The sequence below is a fragment of the Stegodyphus dumicola genome, chromosome 7 (genome assembly GCF_044657685.1).
Source record: "Stegodyphus dumicola isolate Sdum_Otavi_A_Nest chromosome 7, ASM4465768v1".
NCBI lineage: Eukaryota > Metazoa > Arthropoda > Arachnida > Araneae > Eresidae > Stegodyphus > Stegodyphus dumicola.
In genome coordinates, this window is record NC_140774.1 from 136,112,781 (window position 1) to 136,138,508 (window position 25,728).

At 31.9% G+C, this 25,728-nt stretch overlaps 1 protein-coding gene across 3 annotated transcripts in view; it reads right to left on the reverse strand.

Annotated features, from left to right (window-relative positions):
* Positions 1-25,728, reverse strand: part of LOC118189478 (hemocytin-like) — a 728,690-nt gene that overhangs the window by 189,251 nt on the left and 513,711 nt on the right. For all 3 annotated transcript variants that reach the window (XM_085820839.1, XM_085820840.1, XM_085820838.1), the window contains exons 65-67: positions 25,340-25,486; positions 20,447-20,594; positions 4,681-4,838 (exon numbers count right to left, since the gene is read on the reverse strand). In XM_085820839.1, coding sequence (XP_085676965.1) covers positions 4,681-4,838; positions 20,447-20,594; positions 25,340-25,486 — 453 coding nt within the window. The remainder of the gene's footprint in view (positions 1-4,680; positions 4,839-20,446; positions 20,595-25,339; positions 25,487-25,728) is intronic.

The following is a 25,728-nucleotide window of genomic DNA, read 5'->3' on the forward strand; positions in this document are numbered from 1 at the left end:
TTTTATAAAATAAAAACCTATGCCAATTGTTGTTTTTTCTTTCTCGTGTGCCTATTTTGTATGCAAGTAAAAGATTTATTTAAATAATTTTGCAAGCTAGGTGCTTTGCATCCATTTTAAGATAACGATTCTGAAATTTATAAATCATGTTATTCTAGTATGAACAAGAACACTTGCTATGTAAAATACCTGGAAATGCCTTTTGTAGTTTTAAAGGTACAAATTTATCAATTGCCGAATATGAAGCAGCAGACTGAAATTAATTCTTTATTTTGCTATTGGAGAAGTTTCTAAAAATATTTTAGGAGTCATTTCGAAAATATCCATTCCATTTACACAGAAACAATTGTTGCAACAGTCATATTCGGTTAATCTTTCTTGCAAAATATCGGACCAAAGCAAATATTATGTTAAACCTTTGTTTCATAACCAGTCATGTGATGAGGTATTTCACAAGTGGTTTGCATTAAAGTTTTCGAAAAGAATGCATTGATAGACAACAGTGTTTTTATTTTTTAACGACTATTAAATACTATTTTTAACCGATTTATTGTTAGTTTTCAATTTGTTGCTTAACTTTTGGAAGCCAGTGTATATGATGCGAGAACGATGATAGTAACTGAAAATGACTTTGAGAAAGCTTGAAGATTATTGTGTACAGCAGGAAACTAGTTACGAGAAAGGACCTTCGTCAAGAAATTACAGCTGCAAGTTCAGCAATCCCTATGGGCACTTTAACCAACGTTGTTCAAGCAACCACTTGTCGTTGTGCTATGTAGCTGGCCGCTAAAGGCCATCGCTCTACACTTTAAGCACTCTAACTAACCTACAAGTAAGGGTATAGGAATATTTATTTAAACTTAACCTAACCAATGATTATAATAACTTAAAATTGTCGTTAACATGCAATAAAGACTTTCCTTTCATTAAAGTGCATATACATGCTTTTGACGTACCCTTCATTTTACTGACCACTTTACTGCTCGGTTGATAAAAAGAACCCTAGTGTGTGTCGAATGGAGAAGAATTATACACTTTTAAAAATGATACACCTTCCTTATATTCACTAGAAAAAGTCGTTTTAAAAATTTAGTCGTTTTAAAAATTTAGTCGTTTTACTGTACATTCCATTCAAAACTTCCAATTTATATTTAAACCCATCGTTTAGAAAAGTTTTTATGTAGAGATTAACACACTACAGTACGTAATCCTAATTATAATATTACAATTGTTTGACTATTTACTTGCGAATTGTTCGAGAACCATCAAAATATTTGGCGTAATTAAATACATAAATATCTTTCAGAGATCACTATGGAAGCGACTACCTGATAAGCAGCAAACTCTCTGTTCATAGATTTTAGCAGTACAACATATAATTTATAGCTGCAAAATTCAAGATAAAATTAAATAACAGATGTTGACTATTGATTCATATTTTGATGGTTCTCGCACAATTTGCAAGTAAATAGTCAAACAATTGTAATATTATAATTTGGATTACGTACTGTAGTGTGTTAATCTCTACATAACAACTTTTCTAAATGATGGGTTTAAATATAAATTGGAAGTTTTGAATGGAATGTACAGTAACATTTTTTAAAACGACTTTTCTAGTGAATATAAGGAAGCTGTATCATTTTTAAAAGTGTATAATTCCTCTCCATTTTTGCTATTAATAAATTACAAATTTGGTTCCTTCATGAATTTTAGTTTGGTTTATTTGACTACGGGAAAGCATGCAAAGGCTATCTGCCTAAGATAAGGGATGCTTTTTCTGGAAGCCTTTGTAAGAGAAAGTGGCTCGTATCTATGTTAAAGACGGGGAAAACTTCGAAAATACTCAGGCAGCCAGCCCGCTCGCATGGAATTGAACCCAGGTCTAACTTAGCAACTTGGCCGGTGGCAGCACTTACGTGAGTAGTAGGTGAAGTCCCTGAGAGATAGGTGCAGTTCTCACAGAGGAGGATCTCTTTCTATATATTTCTTTCGTTTCTTTCTTGATTTTCTCTCATCTTCGAATTTATCATAGACCAAAATCTAGTTAATTAACTGCGTTTGCAAGATGAAAGTACCACTTTTCAAGCATTAGATTTACTTTTCAACATGTATTTGTAGCACGTTACATTTTCGGTATGCTTGTAGAGACATTAGGTATATTTTTGAAAGCAGACAAGATGTAAAATTAGCAAACGCCTTTGCCGGAAATCGAACCACGGACCTCTGGAATACCGGTCCAGCGTGCAGATCCACTATACCACGAAGACACCCTAGGAAAGTAGGAGAAATACCTTATATGCTTAGCATAATATTTATATATAATATTCTTACTGGACTATTTATATATAATATGCCTACTGCAAATATATTTCCCTTTGTCTCATTTGTACCATTATTCCATCACATACATTTATTTACATCTTCCCTGCAGTTTTAGTTATGTTTCATGGTTTGTTCTCCAATTAGGGTTTACTCATATATATTTTTATTTCTCGTATAAGCTAAAACTAAGTAATCTGTACAGCCGTATTTTTGCAAACATTGTTTCCCCTCTATTTTGCCTTATCTGTTTCCATCTCACTCTTGCCTTGGTATTATCTTCCATTTTTATGACTTCCGTAACAGATTTTTATTGGACAATTTTGACCTTGTCAGATCTTTCATCTTCTATCCACCTATTCTTTGGGTCTCATTCACAGACTTCATGCCATGCACTTATGCTGCTTCAGTAGATTTGATATGGAATGGAACAGAACATCGTGTCTGTGGCATAAATAAGAAGGAAAATTCGAAATCTTAGTAGGCAGGAAACAAACTTTGAGATCATACTCATTTGAAAAAAATCGTAAGGTTATCCTGAATTTGCATGGTTAGTAGTCAAATTTCGCCTTGCAAGATTTATAATCATTAATTTCGCGTCTGAGGATCTACAACAGTATTATATAGACTTCCGTATACAATGGAAGTTTTTTTTATTCTTACTAATATTACAGGTTTGTTTTTTACACTATATGTTTGCTTTACGAAGCATTCGCTTGTGTAATGTTTGTACTTTTTAAACGCACATTTTCATGCAATTCTCTTTCGATATAAGGATTAATAATAGAAACGCTTTCTATAATCTGTTGCTTTTAAAATATGAACTTCAAGATTATTTTCCGTCCCTCGATTTGACTTGTAACTACGGAAACAAAAGCTGGGGAAAAAGGATGAGTCTTTTAATTTTTCCCCCACTTCATTTCTCTTATGCGTGCTTCGATTCTGGAATAAACCTCAATTAAGCAGTAGAAGCAGTAGAAGGTTAAATTATTCCAGCAGTTGATACTATTTACAAGGCATCAAAATCGACTGATTCTCTAAAGAAAAAGTTTAATATAAAAATTAGAATATCTTGTTACATGTATTATGCTTTTCATTGTAAAAACACTTATAAGTTAATATATAAAATGAAATATAAGAAATAATTCCGGTAAAGAAATCTAATAGAGAGCGTGGAAGAATGTTAACTTGAACTATATCCTCAAAAGAAGTACAGGAAATAAATACGGTACAGCGATGACGATCGTAAACAGGAGATAACAAACGTTATGATCGCAAACATAAGATGGGAAGGCTTTGAAGTTCCTACTCTAAAGTAACTGACTATGGCATGTGCTTTTCTATTCACTCAAAAATGACATGTGGTAGCAATGCTTCATTTTGCACATACAAAAACAGCAGAAAAAGTCGTAAAGACGACACATACAATCTTCAGTTTAATGCATATAGCCGAGAATATTCAAGAGTACTTCATGGTTTTTCTGCATTTATGTCTTGTAACGAAACTTTTTTTGTATGGATATAAGAGGAAACTTTTACACACAGTGCTACATGTTTCATCTGTATTCTAATAAAAGTAGTATATAATTATTTAAATAAAAAAAGTCTACCAGTTAAAAACGGGGTATGAAAATCCGTTATTTTATTAATTATGCCTTCGGAAGTGAAAATCTTACAAATGCTAATTATGGTTTTATAAGATAAATGTAAAAACGTTCTATACATATGTGAACAAAGTTCCCATAAAACGGATTTAGTAACATCTTGATGTATATAAATTCATCTAAGGTTAGTCATTACTTTTCGACACAAAGCATCGAAAAGTTTCCAGCACTTTTCTCTCAGGTTTAGGGAGAAAGAGCAGTCGAAGCACAATAACCTGAAGCTGAAGTGTGCTGAAAGCAATTCACAGAATCAAGAAATAGTAAAATTTATTCGAAATTTTAAAATTTGATATTAAGTTCAATGTATGTCTGACCACTGTCTGGCAGGAGCTCATTTTTTTATTTAAATAATTATATACTACTTTTAAGTTGCATTCGACTTAATGAAGAAAGCGAAAGAAGTGAGATTAATAATTATCTCACTTTCTATTATGTGGATAACTAATAAGTATCCGCAAAATAATAGTTATCCCAAAACTAAGGAAATGAAATCCTAGATATACGAAATTTCACTCCTTAGACATTAAATTTACTTGGAAATGATAAATTAGGGAACTGTATGCAAATACTTTAAGGAGTTAACTTTAATTGGAAGATGTGAAAATTCCTTCCAAATTTTACATGAGTAGAACTAAATAATGAGAAAAACTGCAAATTATAGTACTAGAGTCATGATCAACTTCATCAAAAAGAATACCTGAAGAAACTGTGGTTCGTCTATTGTAGCTGGTGACCACGAAGCATCACTGCTCAAACGTACAGAAGGCGGACTTCTAATCTCTGATAGGGAAGACGATGCTGTAATTCGACTGTCTGGCAGGAGCTCGTTTTCAAGTCCCATTGGTTCCAAACACACTGCAAAAGTAAGATGAAGTACGTAACACTTTAAAATATTTGTCTTTTTTAGATAATTGTACTGTGAAATATTGCATATGCTATACTGACTAGTAATCACAAAATGAAAAGAATAATTAACCACTGAATAACATCATTTAACATTAAACAATTATCAGGAAACATTTAAGTGAATAATATTCTAAATATATATAGAGAGAATAAACTTTATAGGGTCCTAAGGCGTAGACTAATTCAAAATCCTTCTAACCCTAAAGACTGTCTAATCTATTACTATCTATTAAATTTCTGACAAGTGAGTAATCGCTCCGTTTGAAATATTGTGACAAATTCCTAAGAAGGTTTAAATAACCTTTACTTTATTTAATATTCACTGGCAGAGTTGGGCGACAGAACGTAAATTGCAGGCGTCCAGCGAAGAGCTCTGTATTCAATAAGCTTCCTGGTGAGGCTACGGAAAGGAGAAGTTATAGTAAAGGTTTAAGTTATAATAATTGGTTAATCAACATAGGAATTCTACAACATCAATAATGTTGATCACAGAGATGAATTTTTATTCTGGAAAGTAATTAATTTACAGCGAGTAGTTAATACAGCGAGCTTGGTGGATAACTGCTTCGAAGACAATTTTGCAACTTCCCTTTACTGCAAAAGGTGAATTCATTTTACTGTCGGATTCATTTAACGTGAAAAATGTTTCGATTTGACACTTTTACTATTTTCTGACACATTTTGAATAAAACAAATGAAACTAACTTCTGTCTCTCCCAGTATTCCATTGTTTATGGAACTCGGTCGTGTCAGTATTGGTATTTAAAAGCGTTAAGCATTAAAGTAAAGCATTAAGACCCAAACTGAGATAAATAGTTTCAATGACACTTGGAAACCAAAGATCAAATATACTAGAAAATGTCCATCTAACTTGCAAAAGAGATTTATTATACAGAAATTTTACAGAGGCTGTTCACACATATTTTAGACGATGTATATTGTATTCACAAAACTAAATTACATACAATTCTTGTGTTTTAAATGTTCTATTTGACATCCCTTATTCTGAACTATCTTTTGACACCGCAATTTCGAGGATAATAATGCCTTTTGAAGTGGTAGAAGAGATATTCTATCCCATTCCTCCCAAATAGCTTTCCTGTTAGTCCGAGTCCTGTTAAGGGTTTGGGACAACGTTTGGATAATGCAGTTTTTAAAAGTCCGAAAGCAGAAAAATACATAGGTGACACATCGGGAGATTTAGTAGGGATATCAGTGAAGGGTATGGCCTTGATACTAGTTTTTGTTCCATTTCTTTTAGAAAATTTACAGTGGATTTTGATGTGTGACTGCTAGCTTTGTCCTACTGGAGTCTCACAGATTGATGGCACTGCGGGTAAAGCGATGGTATTTTATTCAGATAAATTGTCGATAAAATATGTTCTTGATAGTATTTGGAGTTAATCCTGACATTTTTAACTTGCCATTATAAGAAAAACCAGCAAGAATCATGAATCCCTTAGAAAATCTTTCGATTCTTTAAACCATGCACTTAAATTTGTTTCTCCCCTTTTATGATAATAAATGGCTCTTTTTTGTTACAATCATTTAAATGCACCCATGCTTCATCTATTGTGACAATTGTTTTCCATTTTTCTTTGAATAAGTGTTTCTCATATAGAATTCTGCAGCGTGTCCTGCGTTGAGCGATATGCTTTGGAAGAAGACGATGCACATTGCGTTTTTTCGCTTTCTTAAGATTTAAATCAACGTTTATCATTTAGTTTACAGTGGACACCGAGCATTTTAATGATTTTGCAACTGTCGTTTGACTAAGGGGATTTTCTTTTAACATTGAACAACGTACCTTTGCAATACTTGTTTGGATTTTTTGTCCCGCTTGAGACTCCAATTTGACGTTTTTTTTCATTTCTTGCTGATGATATTACCTATCGACGCTTTAGATATCACAAAACCATGACTTTCACATCGTTTTTGGTTAACGGAGTGTGCATATTTCTCTTCGGAAAGAGCGTAAACGTAGCCTTCGAACCACTGCTTTGTTAAATTTGCCATTTTGAATAAAAACAAAACTTTCAAGCCACATGCGATAATTTTGATTTTTGAAAACATAGTACAATTGCAATTACTTCTTTTGAAGCAAACGAGTTTTTATTACCGCTTACCAAAATCGTCTAAAAAATGTGCGAACTGCCTCTGTACAGTCTGAATTTATATATTAAATACATTTTATAACTAACAACATGCTGATATTATTTTAATATCTTTCCTTTTAATTGCAGGCATCATCAGAGCAACTTACTGAAATTGAAAATCAAAATGAATTCAGCAACTCAGCAACGAAAAGTGGTTAGGTTACATGATTTGAGCAAATTAAAACCTAAGGCAGAGGAATGCCGCATGAAGGACTCTAAAAGAGAATGGATAATATTAACGTTTTACATGGGAAAAATCACAAAAATACCCAAGAAGACAGTCTTTTGCTTGGGTCAGAATACAGGTCCAACTACTACGACGTTCAGCGATCTTATCTACTTGGCCACTGGGCCTGAAGATCAATCTTGTAAAAGCTTGTTAGTTAGCCTATTTAAATTTTCTTATTCAGTTACGATATTCATAGATTTAGGTAATGTAATTTTATTCCTTTAATATTTAGTTTATTTTGTTTCCTTGATTTTTTCATACGTAAAGTATTTAAAATTTATCATAAGACAAAAGGAAATAGAAAAAACCAGAGAAATGTTTATTTCATTAAGAATTCGCATTTGTTTCCCTCTGAAGCTCACCTAGCAGAATTTATGTGTTTTAGAAATTTTAAAATTCTACGTGTAATCTATTGAATTTAAAATAAATATTACGCTTTTGTTTTCGTATAATTTGATTGAAATAATGAGTTTTTTAGAACCTTAGCCAAATAAAAATCTTGAATTTTTTGCTTGGGTTTAAAATCCTTTCTTAATATATCAATGTTTATTCTGCCATTATTTTTGGTTATCTGTAAAGTAAAATCTTATTTTATCGTAATTTTCCAAACTATTATTGCAATATTTGTTTTCATACCAATATATTATTCTTCAAAAATCACTTGAGATCTATTTTTATGCCGAACATTATATTTTTTCTAGAAAGCTTCCATCATCTGCAAATATACTTGTATTTGTTAATAGCCAAAACATAATTAAGAAACTCTGGGTATTTTTACATTTTTCTGGATATTTACATAAAGATTACTTTCGTGGTTAACATTATAATGAAAATTGCTTCGGATTTACTTTGTTTAGCAAGAAATCATTATCATTCGCAAATTCATCTCTCTGGAAATCAAACCCGAGTAAAATTATTAGTGCTCAAGCCAGCTTAGTTGCTCAACCCTTAGTGGGATTTTATGAAACCGAACTTCTATAGGATTCTATAGCAAATCTGACAGATTACGCCACATGGAAATTTGTTTCCATCTTTCAGGTTTTCAATGTCACAACAAAAGGCAGAGACAATGTTGGTTGAGACAGAGAAGAGAGGGAGCATTGATAATAGAAAAGCAAGTCGATTCTATTTTTAGCATGATCCGAGCTAACTTATAGATATAAAAGTATTGAAAAGTTTAAACTAGATAGTACACATATAGGTTTAAGGAATCTAATTCTTTTGGACGACTGATTGTGAAGAATAATTTGAGACATCTAAAGAGCTACTAAATGATCAATATGTGCAAAAATATAAAATGGTAATAATTAGCGACGAACCACTAGGAAATACAAGAAAGTGAAGCAATAAGGTTCTAACCAATAAAACCCTTTTAATTCTAAACTGATAATCAAGTAGATCCACAGTCATTATACTGATGTTTTAATTTGCCGCCTTGATTAGATTAGTAATTGGTGTTGCTGGTTGCAGTATCGTTGGACTTAACTTCCGGAGAATACTTTGATGGTAGTATCTATACGGCATGGACGCACTTAAAATACTCGCAAGCTGAAATTACTGTTAAGTGGTTTGGTAATAAGGTAAAAGAAGTAGGAGACATTTTGGTCCGTCTCCCAGTGGAATTTTCTTCAAAAATGGGACAGAATTGAGAAAAGTCGTACTGTTGCATATAACGTACCTAAGCCCCTGGCAAAGACAGACGCAGTTCTGCGCTCTTCGTCACGATAAAATTCGTGGATTTGTTTTACATTACTGTCAGACTGTTGTCTGATAGTGATGTTAGAAAGATGAATGTTACATACAGTACAATACAGCAAGATCGTCTCAGACAAATGAGATAAGTCACAAGAACAGTAATAACAGTTGATAAAAACACTTTGATTCTTAAACATCATATTCAGTAGGCAGATAAAAGAGCAGAACACATGTATTTCAAAAGAAACCCTCTTAATATTTTATCTGGATTCAAATAATTCAAATTATTTACCTTAAATTTAAATAAATACTTTCAGATATCATTATCTAGAAAATCTTGTGCAATAGAAAATAACATTCTACTGCCGTAGATTTTTTTTACTCGGTTTTCAATTGACAAAGTTTAACAACGACACAGTTAATCATTAAAAACATATGTAATTTAAAATACAATAGAAAAGTCTTTAGCTGGGAGAAAATAACAGTTGCTTCCAAAAGACGTCTTCAAAGGTTTTGAGAAAAATAAATGAAACTTTCTTTAAACCGATATATGTTTTATATTTAAGTATTATTTATCTGTTCTGAATAGTAGCTGGATAACAATTTACATGAAGATGTGAGATTTGAATTTACAGCAATCCATTCTACAGCAAGAGTACGTGATGATCATATGTGGGATTTTATGCAGTACATATTTATTGAATCCGAAATGTGTACATTAGATGAAGATTCTTTACGAACAGCAGTTTGTTCTCACGTTGTAGATGACATAATGACATCATCCATAGCAACCTCTATTGATGCAATTTGCCTTATTTCTGCTCACTACTTAGATATTTTTATGATGTAAAGTACATGGTTTAGAACCATAGGCACTCCGAAATGCTTAATCATTGGCATTTTCAATAGCAACCAGATTTCTGAATTTGGATACAGCATTTTCAAGCACGATTTACATTTCACACACTACAGCTGGCAAGGGGGTAAGTAGCCCATAAGCCAAGCAATGCTCTTTATTTTTTATCTAGTCTGCTTCCTAAGTTTATCCTTCTGTTTATTCATATCAAATCAAGCTAAAATATTCCAATTAGATATGCATACAAATTGTCATTCACCGTCCTTTTATCGACGTTCCTATTTTCTCCATCCCCAAAACATATTCACACCATTTCATCTACGTCATACTTCTTCCTCTCTTCCTGCTTTTTCTTTTGTTTCCTCCGGTTATTTTTCACTATCAGAATACTAAGACCATCAGTCCGAAGATTACACCTAACCATTTATCACTCTTCATTTTCTTTTTATTGATTAGAAACTTCTATATATCTTGTTTCCTTTTATTTAGGCCTGCAATTTCATCCACCATTTCACTGTATATCATTTTCTAAATTATCAATCACATTTGAAACTTACTATAATTACGCCGCACGCCATCTTCCACTGGCAGAGAGGAGATATCTCAAACTACTTTTTGAAACCCAATCAGAAAACATTTGACTATTCCATGGAGTAAGAATCGTCAACTCTGAATACATCTATGCCTGGAAACAGAATCTGACTTTCGTACACCTCCCGGCACACGAAATGGAAAAAAAAAGCGATTCCTGAAAAATCACTCTGTTAATAAAATAGTTCACGCAGAAAATCTCTCTGTCTACTAACAAGTCCAAAGGCAATTCATAGAAAAAGTGGAGTCGAAATGCAAAATAGAAGCTGACGTCCTATCATCAGCGATCAAAAGAATTTCTTTTTCTTCTTTTACTTATTTTTTAAATTTCAGATCGGCAGATGTTTGCACCGATACCTTGCGAATCTTCAGAAAATGATCTTATTTTTTATTGTGCAATATCCATTCTGTTGCACCTATTCCTCAACGAGCTACGAAAATGATTTAATAAATCAGAATCCGAAGAAAGCAAGGAATTCCCTCTTTTACCATAAGAAGAACTAAATCGCAAAATATTACTCTACTTTTTTCCTGAAGGCTACTTTGCCTGAATCTTTTGCATATATTTTTTTCCTGCTCTTGAGAATCTACCTTTTTTCAGAAGATCAATTTTCCCATTCTGCCGTTCAACAAGCCGAAAGCAGAATAATAATGCTATAGGAATTATTTAACCTTGCCTAAAACCAGATTACTGCATAATATGACAAATATTACGCAAGTGAAATTAATTATATACCGTAAAAAAAGAAATAAGTAAACTTCTTTTTACACACAACTCTTTTTGTCGCCTGTAAATAAATATCAACGCCAGAGGACTTCATAATGCACTGAAGGTATCGGTAAAACTTAGGTTATCATTAAAGAACTGTCTAGTCTTTGACTCTTTTCCACTTTCAGTCAGAAAGTTTGCAAGGAAAGAAACGTGAAGAGTCTTTCAAAAGAGCTGTTTACAAACAATATCTAATACTATATAATTAATCACAAAATAAAAAAAAAGTTTTACCATGATAATAATATTCTTCTATTGAAACTTTCGAAAAATTTAGAATATTTTTTTATTTTCTATTGATTAAAAAGGCTGTCAGATATTTTAAAAGATAAACACCTGAATTATATTTTTTCCATTTATAATGGTAATGGTTCAAGTCTTAACGCCACGATGATTAATGACAAATATATTACAACATGTCAGACTAGTTAATGAGCGGATTAAATCCGAGAAGCTTTTAAATTTCCCGTTAAGATTTTATATCATAAAATGAGAAAAAGTAAACCTTTAAGCGTTAACTAATTTTGAATTTTAGGAGTTTGACTTTAGAAATATAAAGATTTTAGAAAATTAAAAGTTATTTACGCCGGTCTTGATGAATTTGATTTTCTTGAAGTTTCCTTATTCCACTTTATAATAGATAGAAAAGTCTAATTGGGAGAAAATAATAGTTGCTTACTGGAGCCATTTTCAAGGGTGTTAAGAACAAAATGAAACTTTGTGTAAAGTTGAATAGTTTTATATTTTAGCATTGCTTATCAGTTCTGACTAGTAGTTGGATAAAAATTTACACGAAGACATGGGATTTGAATTTACAGGCATACCTTTCCCAGTGCCTTTAAATTCCGTAGTGACCATGTGTGTGATATTCTGCAGTACGTATGCATTGAACCCGAAATGTATGCATTAGATGAAGATTCATTACGAAAAGAAGTTTATTCTTAAGTTGTACATAACATAATCTCATCATCCACAGCAGTCGCATTTCTGAATATGGATAAAGGATTTTCAAGCACGATTAGTATCTGACACCCTACAGCTTGCAAGGGAGTAAGTAACCCATCAGTCAAGCAGTGTTTCTCATTTTCGTCTAGTCTGCTTCCCAATATATAGTAATTCGAGTCTCAAGTACTTGAAAAAATTTACTTCCCAAAATATAATAATTTGACTTAATTATGTTAATACGAGTCCTCAGTAACCAAAAGCATCTTAACCATGTACACCATAAATATGTCTCTTATTTTGTTTAACAAGTTGCCTCTAGTATTCGTTGCACTTCGGCAACGAATGGCACTCCCAAAATGTGGCAAAAATGGAAAGAGGAGATTTATGTCTTAACTGCATTCAGAGCTGTTATGTTAAAAAATCACGGTACCAATAAGGTTTCCTACTCTATTGACATAACACTTTAAAATTTTTAACAGTAATATACTAATATCTATAAGCCCTGTACATTTTGCGTTGTGTTTTCGGATTAACCCTGAAATCAACTTGAGAATGAGACGGGTGAAAATCCTGAGCACACACACAAAAATTTAACCTTTGAATGATCTAGAAAAGCTTATTTATTTAACTATTAATGCCAATTATAAATATATATATATCCATTAGTTAAAAAAAATATCAAAATATATTCAACAAAATTTGAACTATTGTTTTACACATTTTACATCCTTGTAATTACTATTAAATTTAATATTGCAAATCTGGTAAAACATACCAAAATAAACTATAAATTTAAGAACACTACCCTCCCCGGGGAGAAAATAATAATAAAAAATTAACAAGCTACACTTTCTACTTCACACAGAATTCATCTATACAACAAAAATTATTGCTTAATATTGCACTCAATATAATCATTTAAATACTATTATTGCACATAATAATTTTTATTATTCAAATTTTTTTTTCTTAGATTAATTAAATATGGTTTTAACCGGATAAAGATAAGTAATGACACATTTACTATTCTACAAACAAGTTCGTCCTGAGAAACAAGAATGCTCTAATACAAGCACTATTTCAAATCATCCTCACCAATGAGTAATTCAAAAAAAAAACATTCAAGTAAATAATTTCCTGAAGAACTTAATTTTCTTAACCATTAAGTTAAGTTACAATAATTTTAATAAAGTTATAAATCTTTATTCCATTTAATGCTTTTACTTGATTGACACACCAAAGAAAAATGATTTCTATAGAGTTAGGATAAAGTTTTCAACTACAAAAAAATTTAGGGTTCAACAAATTAACAAATTAAGTTAATTCAATTATTTTAACTGCAGAAATCTATAATATTTAACTAACCAAGAATTAACCAAAAGAAACAGGAACTTATCTGTTAAGGAGCATCAAACAAAAGAAATCCATCGAAGCTCATGAGGAATGCTGGCAGCCTGTTGAATGAAAAAAAAATGTTCGTCGAACAGTTTGGATTCAATTACTGTAGCCTAGAAGTTCTAGTAGATTTTAGGATGAACAATTGAGGTTCCAATACGGCAAGATAAGTGAAATACAGTGCTGGCGGCCTGTTGAATGGAAAAAAATGTTCGCAGAACAGTATGGATTCATTACGGTAGCCTTGAAGTTCTAGTAGATTTTAGGATGAGCGAATGAGGTTCCAAAAGCAACGGTTTTAAATTATTCATTATGGTAGCCTTGAAGTTCTAGTAGAATTTAGGATGAGCAAATGAGGTTCCAAAAACAACGGTTGTAAATTAACGCTCTGGTCTCGAGTGAAGCGACGAATCAATGGTGCGCATCATTTTTCTAGAAATTTACTTCTGTATATTTCCCTTGAGATACACAAACACACACAACAAAAACTGATGAAAGAATTTCGATTTTTTTTTTTTTTTTTTTTTGAAGACATAGATGCCCATACCTACGGCCCGCGCTCACAGCGCTTACCCAAGAGGCCCGTAGGCCTATCGGGGAGAAGCTCCATTTTCTTCGTCGGAGTCAGCTGTCGCCTCCGGCCAATTCAAAGGGCAACAGAAGTAAAGTGCAAAAAGTGTCAAAAAGTCAGCTCGTCCCCTAAAACAACCCGTTAAAAGGGAGAGCGCCGGACTGCCAAGATGGCGCAACCCATTTTTCGCCGAAAGTTGAAATAGTTGCAACCACAGCATACCCTCATGTTATCAAACTCGCCAAAACCACTATTTTGAAACCTCAACGGAAAATCCAAGTCGCCAAACCCTCGCCAAACAACTGCCACCTGCGACCGGGGGAGATTAGGAATTTCAACAACCCTGCAAGGGTCCCAATGAAAGAACGCTGAAAACTCTCAAAAAGTGACTTTTTCAACCGGAAAGAAGGCATTTCATCCCCCTTTAACTAAATCACAAGCGAAACGAAGAAAATCTACTAATTAAAGCTCATAACTGAAATGCAATTAAAGTTAGAAAAATGAAAGTTATGCCAAATTAAAGAGCTAATTTTTCTGCAACTAATGATATTAAATACTAAGAAATCAAATTAATTTTTGACATGAAAAACTGAGTTTATTACGCAGAAACAAAAATACTTATCCATTGTTTGCATGTACAAGATTGAAGACGCAGTTCGCGTAAACTCGGAAAGCCAAAATATATTACACTAGAATTAATAGGCCCAAAAAGAATATAACCAAACTTGTGTAGCTCAAATTTTGAATAATTACAACTTTAAAATTTTGATTTTTATTAATCACTTAATTAAATTAAATTCGCTACACAACAGAGCGGTGTTGTATTCGTTCCATACAAAGCAAAGGGCCAGGAAATAAGAATGTCCACCTCTCTTTGAGTTGGCATAGTCAAAGGATCTATTTCTCATTTGAAATTGCGCCTTTAGAGGATTATCTTTGATAATTTTCAGATAAGAGACTAGGGAACACAAAGTAATTTATTCTAGGGAGGATGTCGCTATTCAACATATTTGAAAAGGATATGTTGTTCAAGAAGTTTTGGAGCGAACTTCTAAATGGATCTTGATAGCTGATGAAAGGAAGAAAGAAACATTTCTATCTTAAACTGAAGTCACTTCACTAAATATTTATCTTTGGAAGAAAAATCGGCAGGAAATACTTTTGTAGGATAGAAGTGATTAAGAAAGTCTGGGAGCTCGAATCAATGGGAATAAATTACAATTCTGATAAGGAACTCGAATATAAAAATAATTTAATTTTCAAGAATTTCAAACGATCTGCAAAAGTTGAAAACAATCGTTACATGGTTCGTCGTCCATGGGATCAGAATTCTGATGAATTTGGAGATAATTTTGAGATTGCTAAAATTAGACTTAAGAGATTAACTTGAAGGTTCCAGAACAGTTCTATGACAGACTTCGCAAAATAATTAATATATTAATATGAATATTAAAAGAAGGAATTTCCGAAAGGACTAACATTGAAATAATAATATATTCTCAACTATTTAACTATTTCATTATTGTAATATTTCTTGTTGTTATTTTAAAGAAACTCTATTCAATTCATAGCCAAAGATGCGTCCAGACAAACTGTAATTGCTGTTTAAATTTCGCCGAAATCGGATTACATTTACAGCTGATATCGAGCGAGTGTTCTTGAAAATTTCTCTTGCTGGTGAAGACAAAAACGCAGTTAAGTTTCTAAGAAACGATGGTGAATTAAATGAAACCAAAATAAAGGCTCATCGAATAACAAGAGTGATTTTTGGAGAAACACCTAGCGCGTTTCTTCTCAGAGAAACTCTTGGTGTAGACGCTCAGAAATACAAGTCACTGCAAACGAACATACTTTCCAGGTTAACTGAAAATATGTATGCTGACGACTTAATCACTGGAGCCGATAAAGAATCAGAAGCATTCAATGAATCAGAACATATGAAATGCATGTCGAAGGTGGTTATCAGAACATATTAAATGCATGTCGAAGGTCGATATTAAGGTGGTTTAACATGCGAACGTGGAAAACAAACGAAGCGAAATTACAAAAGGCTATGGAATGAAGAAGATTTACATGCATACAGGGTTATACATAAAATAGGTCAAACGATACATTTTTGACAGGAATTGAAGATTTAGTAAGTGATGCCAAAAGGATAGATACCATACCAACTGAAAGAGAAGTTAAGATTTCTAGGACTTTAATCCACTGAGATTTTTGCATACAACTCGAGATAGGATTTATTGCAAGATTTATAGGAACAAAAATTACCATGGGATACTGAAATACCAGAAGAACTCATAAAGAATTGGCGAAGCTGATGCGATGAATTAGATCATATTCCTAGTCTGGAAATACCAAAGCATGATTTTGCAGGAGCTGGGAAAAGAGATATGAAGGTTGCTTTACAGTTACACTGTTTTACAAATGCGAGTCAAAAGATGTATGGAGCTATACTGTATTTTCGTTATTCAAAAAGTGCAACCATCCACACAAGTTCATTACATCAAAATCACGAGAAACATCTTAAAAGAAATTATTACTACTCAGACCGGAATCGATAGAGGATTTGAAAGACTCCCACTTCTCAAAATATATCCAAAAGAAACGTCAGGACATCGAATTTAATTGCGTATTTACAGACTGATTGTAATATAGCATTACACTGGATTCGAAGTAATGTGAAAGGAATGGAAGCCATTTGTGAAAAACAGAGTAAGGGAACAAACAGTAACAAAATAATTCAGATATGCTAATTTGGAGATATAATTTTGGTGAAACTAATTCAGCTGATTTGATACCTAAAAGTCAAAATTTTAAAAATCTGAAATTCCAATCTGTCTGGACATCATGAAGCAAAGTAGCATATGGTGGAAGAGGCCGACGTAATTAAAAGAAGAATGGAAGACCAGCCAAAACTGAACGTACGCTCCATGAATAACTCTGAAGATTCCAACAAGGAAATGAGAAAAGCACGGAAGGAAATCTCTGTAAAATTCATGCGTTACAGAACCTTCCGGAGATTTGTTTAAACTTCAAAATTATAGCAATTGACATCGAATTCACCGAATTACTGCATGGTGCTTAAGTTTATTAACAGTGTTAGAAATACCTTGAAATTATCCAGATGTTTGAAGGTTACCGAAGTTTCAATGGTGGAAACTTATTGGATCAAACATATTAGGAAGCAAAATTTCAAAGATGAAATTCGTGCATTAAAAGAAAATCGTTATATTGAATTCTGAACCTTTAAAATTAAGTTACTCAGATCTATTAGAATCATCTTTAGATCCTAGACACTTTTTATAAGGAAGTTGGCTATTATCCTTGCCACAGGAAAGCTTTAAACTGACTTTGAAAAAAGGATAGTCTTGCATATCGATTTAGACATCAACAGATATTGACACAGCGAATTTGGAAAAAATGGAGACGAGATTGTTTGATGAAGCTAACACCTGCTCATTATTTCAAATAGGTAAAAGAATACCTATTTGAAAGAAGAAACTTTTGTGTTAGTAAAGGAAGATAAGATGCCAAGGTTGATGTGAAAGATGGGTATGATAATGAAGATCTTTCCAGGACAACATGTTATAAAGTTAAAGCCAGTGCTGTTCGTTTGCCTAATGGTAACGTTATAAAAAGACCAGTTCCTCTGTTTTACCCAGCGGAACTAGAATGCAGCAAGGATAATTCCAGCAATTGTCCTTCCGGTGCAGAAGATGTAGCGATTCAAGGTGTCTTATTTGAGATGTCATCATGACAGAGTGATACATTTGATCTATGTAGTCACATGGCAGATGACTCGAGATCTCGGAAGGAGCGTAAAGACGTGCACGCTGGATCATGTTTGATTATTTAAATTTTCCACTGAGACGTTCTTAATGCCTTATATAACTAATGTATCCGTTAACATTAACGTATATTTCATTCATTAAAATGCATTTGTTCAAAAGATATGCTAATCATTTGGATTGATGTTCCTTGAAGGATTAGCTTAAAGATGCAGATCGCCTAGTGGTCTTGTAGAGTCATTAGATTAATTGGAAGCAGAAAAGATGAAAAATATGCAACTGCCTTCGCCGGGAATCGAACCACGGACCTCTGGAATACCGGCCCAGCGTGCAGAACCACTACACCACGAAAGCACGCTAGGGAAAGTAGGAGAAATACCTTATAGTCTTCGCAAAGAAAAAAAAAACCCCGCGGAAAAGCAGGAAGGCATTTTTAAAGTTTTTTTAAAATCTTTGATTTAATTTAAAATACCACAGCTCCTATTTTCTAATTCTAATATGCAATTCTTACCTAGATGACAACGACTTACACCTCTTTTCAATTACATAAATGCACTTATCTCTGTGGAGCACATACTTGCGGCTATTATTGCAGCTCTAGCAGCAGGAATTGTTGTTTATAATTTATGTATATTGTTTTCATGCAGTTTGGACCATATAGTGCATATAGCTTCCAATTTATTTGTGCAGTACTTGTGTATGCTTTTATATTCATCAGCTAAATAAGTTAACTTGCAAGTAAAAAAACTTACTTTACAGAATTGAGATGTTACTATATGCGTAATTTAACCCTCCAAAAATTTGTTTTTTTATCAGCGAATGTGTATTTTCTTTAGCATTTCCTGAAGGGTAGCTACTTTGCTTTTGATTAGGTATGCTTTCATTGGGGTAACTGGTTTTCATCAGGACTTGCACAATGTATTTCTGTTCGTTTCTTATTTAGCACTTGTTATATTTTCCAGAACTTCAGGAAATTTTTGAAAACTTAAATAAGGAAATATTAGAAAGAATTTTTTTTTAATTTAAGAAAAACAAAGTTTTAAACAAGAAGCATGAAGATAAGCGTGGAAAAAATTAATGAATTATTTTAAGTTAAGAGACGTTCAAACACGGAGTTGTAATTTTTTAAATTCATAAGTTAAAAATTTTTATCTAATGTGAAATAAACAAAATTATCTTTAGTAAGCGTAACATTATCATATTTGATATTTCATTTCATATTTTGTCCACCTGACTAATCGCTTTGCTTTGAATGCTAAAACGGTTGTACGAACATCATAAACGGTAAACAAACTGTTTGATGTCACATAATATTCCAAAAGTACATCATGAAATGTTTCAAATGTGCATGAGATTACAGAGTGTGAATGAAATTTAGGGCCTTGCGATTTTCCAAAATACTCCTACTTTCGATTTATGAAGTATTTTAAATTCCCAAGCCGTATTATCAATATCTATTAAAGCGAAGTGCTGGGCGCAGAAGTAAAATGTTTGGTTTGTGAGTAAAATGCATTATAGGAAGTATCTGCATCTGGAAGTATGAGCGCGAAGACGCACTCATTAACATAGTAATTGGCCCTGATAATTAATTGTAATTTGAAGGACAATGAATACATCACAAGTGTAATACCGTTACGGATTTGTATCTTTAATTGTTTGATATGTTACTTCGAAGGTTATTCTGCCTTTAAAGTTAGGTTGGATGAGCAAACAAAAATTCGATATGCATTTCTAATATTATGGAACTAAACAAATACATTTGTCTTCCATTCAAAGCCCGGTAATAAATGCTGTAGAGAATAAATTTTACTAGAGAAAAAATGACAGAAAATAAAACTTTCTATTGAATAATTACTTTCAGATAAATATCACATTTTAAAGATACAAAGCATACCCTTTAAAATAAGTGAAATGAAATATTTTTGTTTAAATCGTTACTGATTTAAAATGATAAAATCACCACGAAACTGGTTCAGTCATTCAGTCTAGAATATTTCAGAATACGACCGTAATTTAAGATGAAATACGTGCCTAAGATCCAGGTAATAATGTATAGTTTATAATACAGAGCAAAGACTTTTAGTTATAATTGTTAAGAAAAGGTATGAGGAATATTTTCAAATATTACTGTAAAAACTTTTAAACTTGAGGAAACGTGTACCAGCTTGTTGCTAGAAAGCGAGCAAATGATAATTGGGTAAAGAAGCACATGAGGTTTTCAATCAGTTACATTAAATAATATAATTATCATCTGGAGAGATTTAAGAAATGTATGAAACAGATATATTTTAATAGATGATAGATAAACAGATATATTTGTTTTATTGATTAATGGTAAACGTAGCGAAACATAACGTGAAGGAAAGAAGTGAAAGAATAGAGTATAGATGTTTCTAACGTCAAAAATTGAAAAAGTATATTTTTGGTAAACTACGGAATTCAAAATACTTTACTATTTCCGAATTCTATAACTTGCAAAAGAATAAATATAAACATGAACTCAATAAAACTGAAAATTTACGTATATACTCAACACAAACTCAAAAAATATTTACTTACCTTTTTCATAGAAACAACCTAAGATCTCAAATCGCAGACTGACGCTAGATTTGGATTGCGTTGGCTTTATTCTCAAAAATCTTGTAAATATTGGATACGGGAACAAATTTGTAACGGGAGATTCGTTGTCAAAATTTCCTTTGAATTCCTATAAGATATAAAATTGTAATAATATGTTAATAATATACATTTATAGTAACTATTAAGGGATTAGATCTATAATTGTAATGTATAAAACATGTGCAGGAAAAAATCCTTATAAAATTGAAAAAATATATGTAGTAATCGCAATTCTACAGAATAATACTTAGTTGCCTCAAAACAATGCAATTCAAATGCAAATTATTCTTAAATTTTTGTTAATAAACAACAAAAAGTTATGATTGATGATCTGTGAAGTATATGAGCATCTACTATTATTCAAAAAACAGGATTCTATTTTTTTAAATGTTCTCTAAATTCGTGCTCAAATGTCTTTAGTTATATAGGAATTATCGTTAGTAATCAATGAAGTCTTTATCGAACATCTCCGGAAATGTTACACTTTAAAATATGATTTTTTTTCTGTTTTTAATGATTAAAATATAACTTATAGTACAAATGTGTAATTCAATGTAATGCGTACTTTAATGACTAAAATGTAATATATATTTTAAAAACTGTTGAAACGGACTTGAATAAATAAGTTCGCTCTTGAAGGTTTATAAAAATATTTCACTTTACAGCATGACTGGTTTTTAATGGATTCAAATATAACACTGCGAAAAAAAAGAGGGACAGTTCTGTATCTTCCGTTTTACTGGGCCGATTGAGGAAATTTAAATTGCCTTTCTTACGTTTCGATAGCGCGATTCATGATATATATTAGATTTATATATAGCATTTGTTCTAATATAGGTATTGTGACACAAAATCGAACATTTTCTGAAATAATATGTCAATGTTTTCCATATTTCGATTCTACTACTAAACGTATGCCAAAATATTAAATTTTGTAAAATTTGGTGCGAAACGTACGGAGAGATTCAAAAATTTATTTTGGTCCCCCCTTAATATAAGGCAACCTATTTTCCATACCCTTTTTTACATTGTGCATAAGCAGTAAAAAAGTCACATCATTCTTACTTTCAAATAAATTTTAAAAAGTGCCTAAATCACATTTCATGTTATTATCGGTTTCAACAAGTATGCCAAATTTCAAAACGCGCCAATATTCACGCATATCTTCGGAAATTTTGAATTAAAAAACTCTAATATTTTGCAGGTATGCCTAAAAATACATCTACTTTTAAACGATGGTAAAACTTTTATAGATTATAATTCAAAATTTGTTTCGAAAAAATTATAAAAATTATTTTAAAATTCAAATATTAAAAATAAATCATAAAAAATGGGCGAAAGTTTTTGGAATGAACCTAAAAATATGAAATTCGAAATGTGAAAGGAATAATCAAATAAGTTTAATAAAAAACGAGATTAATAAATGTATATCAAATTCAATAAACATTGAGGAGCTAATTTTTTAAAAACTTCTCGTGCGGTTTTTACAAAACTCGGCAGTTTGGCATAACTTGAGCCGTATAATCGAAATATGGAAAAACAAAGGGCATGTCATTTCAGAAAAAGTCCGATTTTGTATCAAAATACCTATATTAAAACAATGCTTTATATAAATCTAATAATACATATATTAAGTCGCGCTTTCCGAGACATGAAAAACGCAAGTTGAGTTTTGTCAGTCAACACAGTTGAACGGCAGATATAAAACTGTCACAATTTCTTTTCGCAGTGTAAATTTTATTAACAGGTATTCTTGTTCATAACGATTTATATAAAGAATTAGAAGGCTTTTTATAATATCATGTGTCATGATATTATAGAGCATGGTACTCAAACTGATTATATAGAATTCGCTATCTTATTTTAAGAAATATTTTAATTGGCAGTATACGCCTAGGAATACTATTCAGGGAAAACAATTTCTTTTCGAACATCTTATACATTGCTTTAGTCACGTCCATGCTGTTAAGTAAATAGATGCTTTCCAAGAATGTGCTGCGATTTGTGATTTCTGATCATTATTAACACATATATTTAATATACTCTTCTGCATTATATACCAATTAATCATTCAGGGTCCTGTTAGACATTTATCTCCTTAAGCTATATGAAGTCATAATGTCTTATATCTTTCTTGGCATTTGCAGTTTTGAATTATAACATATTTTATTTTCACTTAATTTTTAAAATACCTTTTTAACATTCATAACTTGAGATTAAGCATTACGAATATCTTTACAATATTGTTAAGACTATGAATATTAGGCTTACAAAATATAAGGTATTTTTCTACCTCCTTACTGCTTGTCTTCGTAGTGTAATTGGAAGCAAGTTCGACTGAGGAGCGGTAGGTCCGGAGTTCGAATCCCAGTAAGAACAGTTCACATTATCTCAACTTTTCTGTCTTCTAATCAAATCTAATAATCTTTGCAAATTTCCATAGCCTCAGGAGTAAATTTACAGATTATGTGACTTTAATAAAACCGTTAAACCGCTTTTTGAAACTCATAATCCCGAGTTTAAATCCTATTTTATTCACAGTGACTTTTTTTCTTGCATCCTTTCAGTTTACAATTTCGATTAAACTGAATTTTATGAATTTCTAATTCATATTTAAATTAAATATTGTTAAATCATTATCTATAAATAATCGTAGTCTTTCTCACACATACTTAATTTTAATATTTTTAAGTATTTAATCCAAACTAACAGCCTTTCTTTTCTATTCATATATATTCTCTCTCTCTCTCTATATATATATGCATATATAGGCGGTTATTTATTTCGTTGTAGATAACTTGATTTTTGAGAATAGCTTGAAGCTGTTATGTAGAGGGAATGATGGAACTACGCCGAGTTCAACACATAATTTATTCCTGAAGTCTGAAGTCTGATACATTTTTTCAAACACATTTTTAATTTCTTAGGACATACCCTTGATTGATACAACTTTGCGGGACTATAAGCGCCCCACACCTTATATATACGCAGCTTACATATTATATAATATAGGATACAGCCAAGCGAAGGAACGTTGCTTATTCACGCAAAACAAGCAGCAAAAAGGGGTGCGTATAACACAGCTGCAGTATTCATAGCTCGGAAATTCTTTGTTTGAATCCTGAACAGCGATTGGGCCATTTTTCGCATTGCTGATGTGTGCTGATAAGTGACATAGAATAGAGTCTTTGAAGCGGTTGTATTCAAATTAAAATTAGGAATTTGAAGGGCTGCTATAAATAAAGTTAGTAATTTGTTTATAATTTTCTTTCATATTTTTATATCTTGCCCTCCCCACACATATAAAATTTTAATTTAGTAATTTATATAAATTTTTGGACTTAGTGCTGAAAAATAGTACGGGGGAGTAAAAAGTCGTGCTCATCAAATTTTTAAAAATTTTGAAAATTCCGAAGTGAATATTAATGGCGAATGGTATTTATGGATGACATCACTATACTGTAGCAAGTAATACATTGCTTGAAACTTCAGTTACAATTAATGCTGTTAGCTCTGAAAAAAGTTCGTTTGGTGCATCATAGCGATGAGTTTTCTTAAAGTAGAACGATTTTTTATGATTAAGCATTAGTTGGCAACGCATTCAGACAGAAGAATATTGGAAGTGTTAAGTGACCTTTCCAAATAATGACAATGATCTTTTACTTCGTAACGTGATAACGAAAAGCGGAAGTGTTCAGAATAACAAATGAAATAGCTGCTCGTCTCTTCTGAGTTCGAATAAATGGGCGAATTCAGGAATAAAATGAGCGAATTCAGGAATAAAGAGTGCGAGAAAGTTGACATTGCAATCAAATTCATGCTCTGTGAAGTAATATTCAATGAAAAAAATAGTTCTGTTTGGGGAAAACTCATTTCCGTTATGCGACATGTAAACGACTCTTTAAGATAACAGCTTAAACTGCAGCTGAAATTTATATTAAATATTTAATTATGTTAGGTATTTAGGTACGTTAGGTAGTCATTCAAGGCTAGAATTCGATAAATAACTAGATTTGAATGTCAAAGCTTATTTTTAGCACTCAAATGTCGCGACATCATTTGTCATAGTCATAGTCTTTTATGTTTAAATTAGGGGAACTTACGCTAGTGTCAGTAGCTGAATTAAGAGCATGCAGACATTAGATCTTTACAAAAAGCATGCATTCAAATAACTTTCTCTATTTACAGCGGTGTTGGATATAACTGATTAAACCACATTTTTATTCAAGCGAATCTTTTATATACCTTCTTCGCATACATATTCTTTAGAACGTAAGGAATTATTAATTCCCGGTTATTTGGCATTCAGTTTCTTGAACTGAGTGGGTTTTTATTCCTGGTTAGTCTTTTACACGCCGTTATTGAATTCATTGGCTTATATTAAGAACATTTAATATTTAGTGAGTAAATTCGAGCAAATTATCTGCCCTTTTGGCAGTCATCGTGAAATCAATCCTTATTTTATTCAAAGCAATTTTTATTCTCTCAAAAATTCTTCCACTTGATAGTCTTAATTGACTGAATAATAATTCGGATTCTCAGTCTTAATTAACTCATTAAGCTTTAAGTACTAGGTAAAATATGCAATCGAAAATTGTATGAACTTTTAAAATTGGTACCGATGGGAAAATATATTTTAATTTCGGCATTTAGGTCCAGAATTGCAACTGCATATACGCAGTTAAATAACCGATTAACTGAACTTGGAATTAATTGAAATTTCTAATGGTTATGTCAGAAAGATTTTGAAAGAATTTTGTTTTATGTACCTGACATTTAATTTTTAAGAAGTGGTTTTCTTTTCGAGCATTTTATGGGAACTTTAAAACTTACCATTATATTGCTAGAATCATCGTCGACACTTATCCAGTCTCGCCCATCATCGCTATATTCTAATCTATAAGAAGTCACCCATTCGTTCGCGTCATTTCTGCCTTGTGTCATGATACCAGTGATATTGCTGAAAGTCAGCAGATCCACCTAAATAAATATTTTTTATTATAGCATATGTTATTAAATGAGGCATAGTTTTCATTAAATATTTACAATACAACAGATTTAAGAATATGTATCATGATTAGTTAGGAATTATAATATAAGTAACAACATAAATCATAATATATACGTATATATAAGGAAATACATTGTGATGACTAATCTAACTTTATTACATATATATGAATAGTATGGCATGTACCTTCTATGCATATATGAAGATTCAC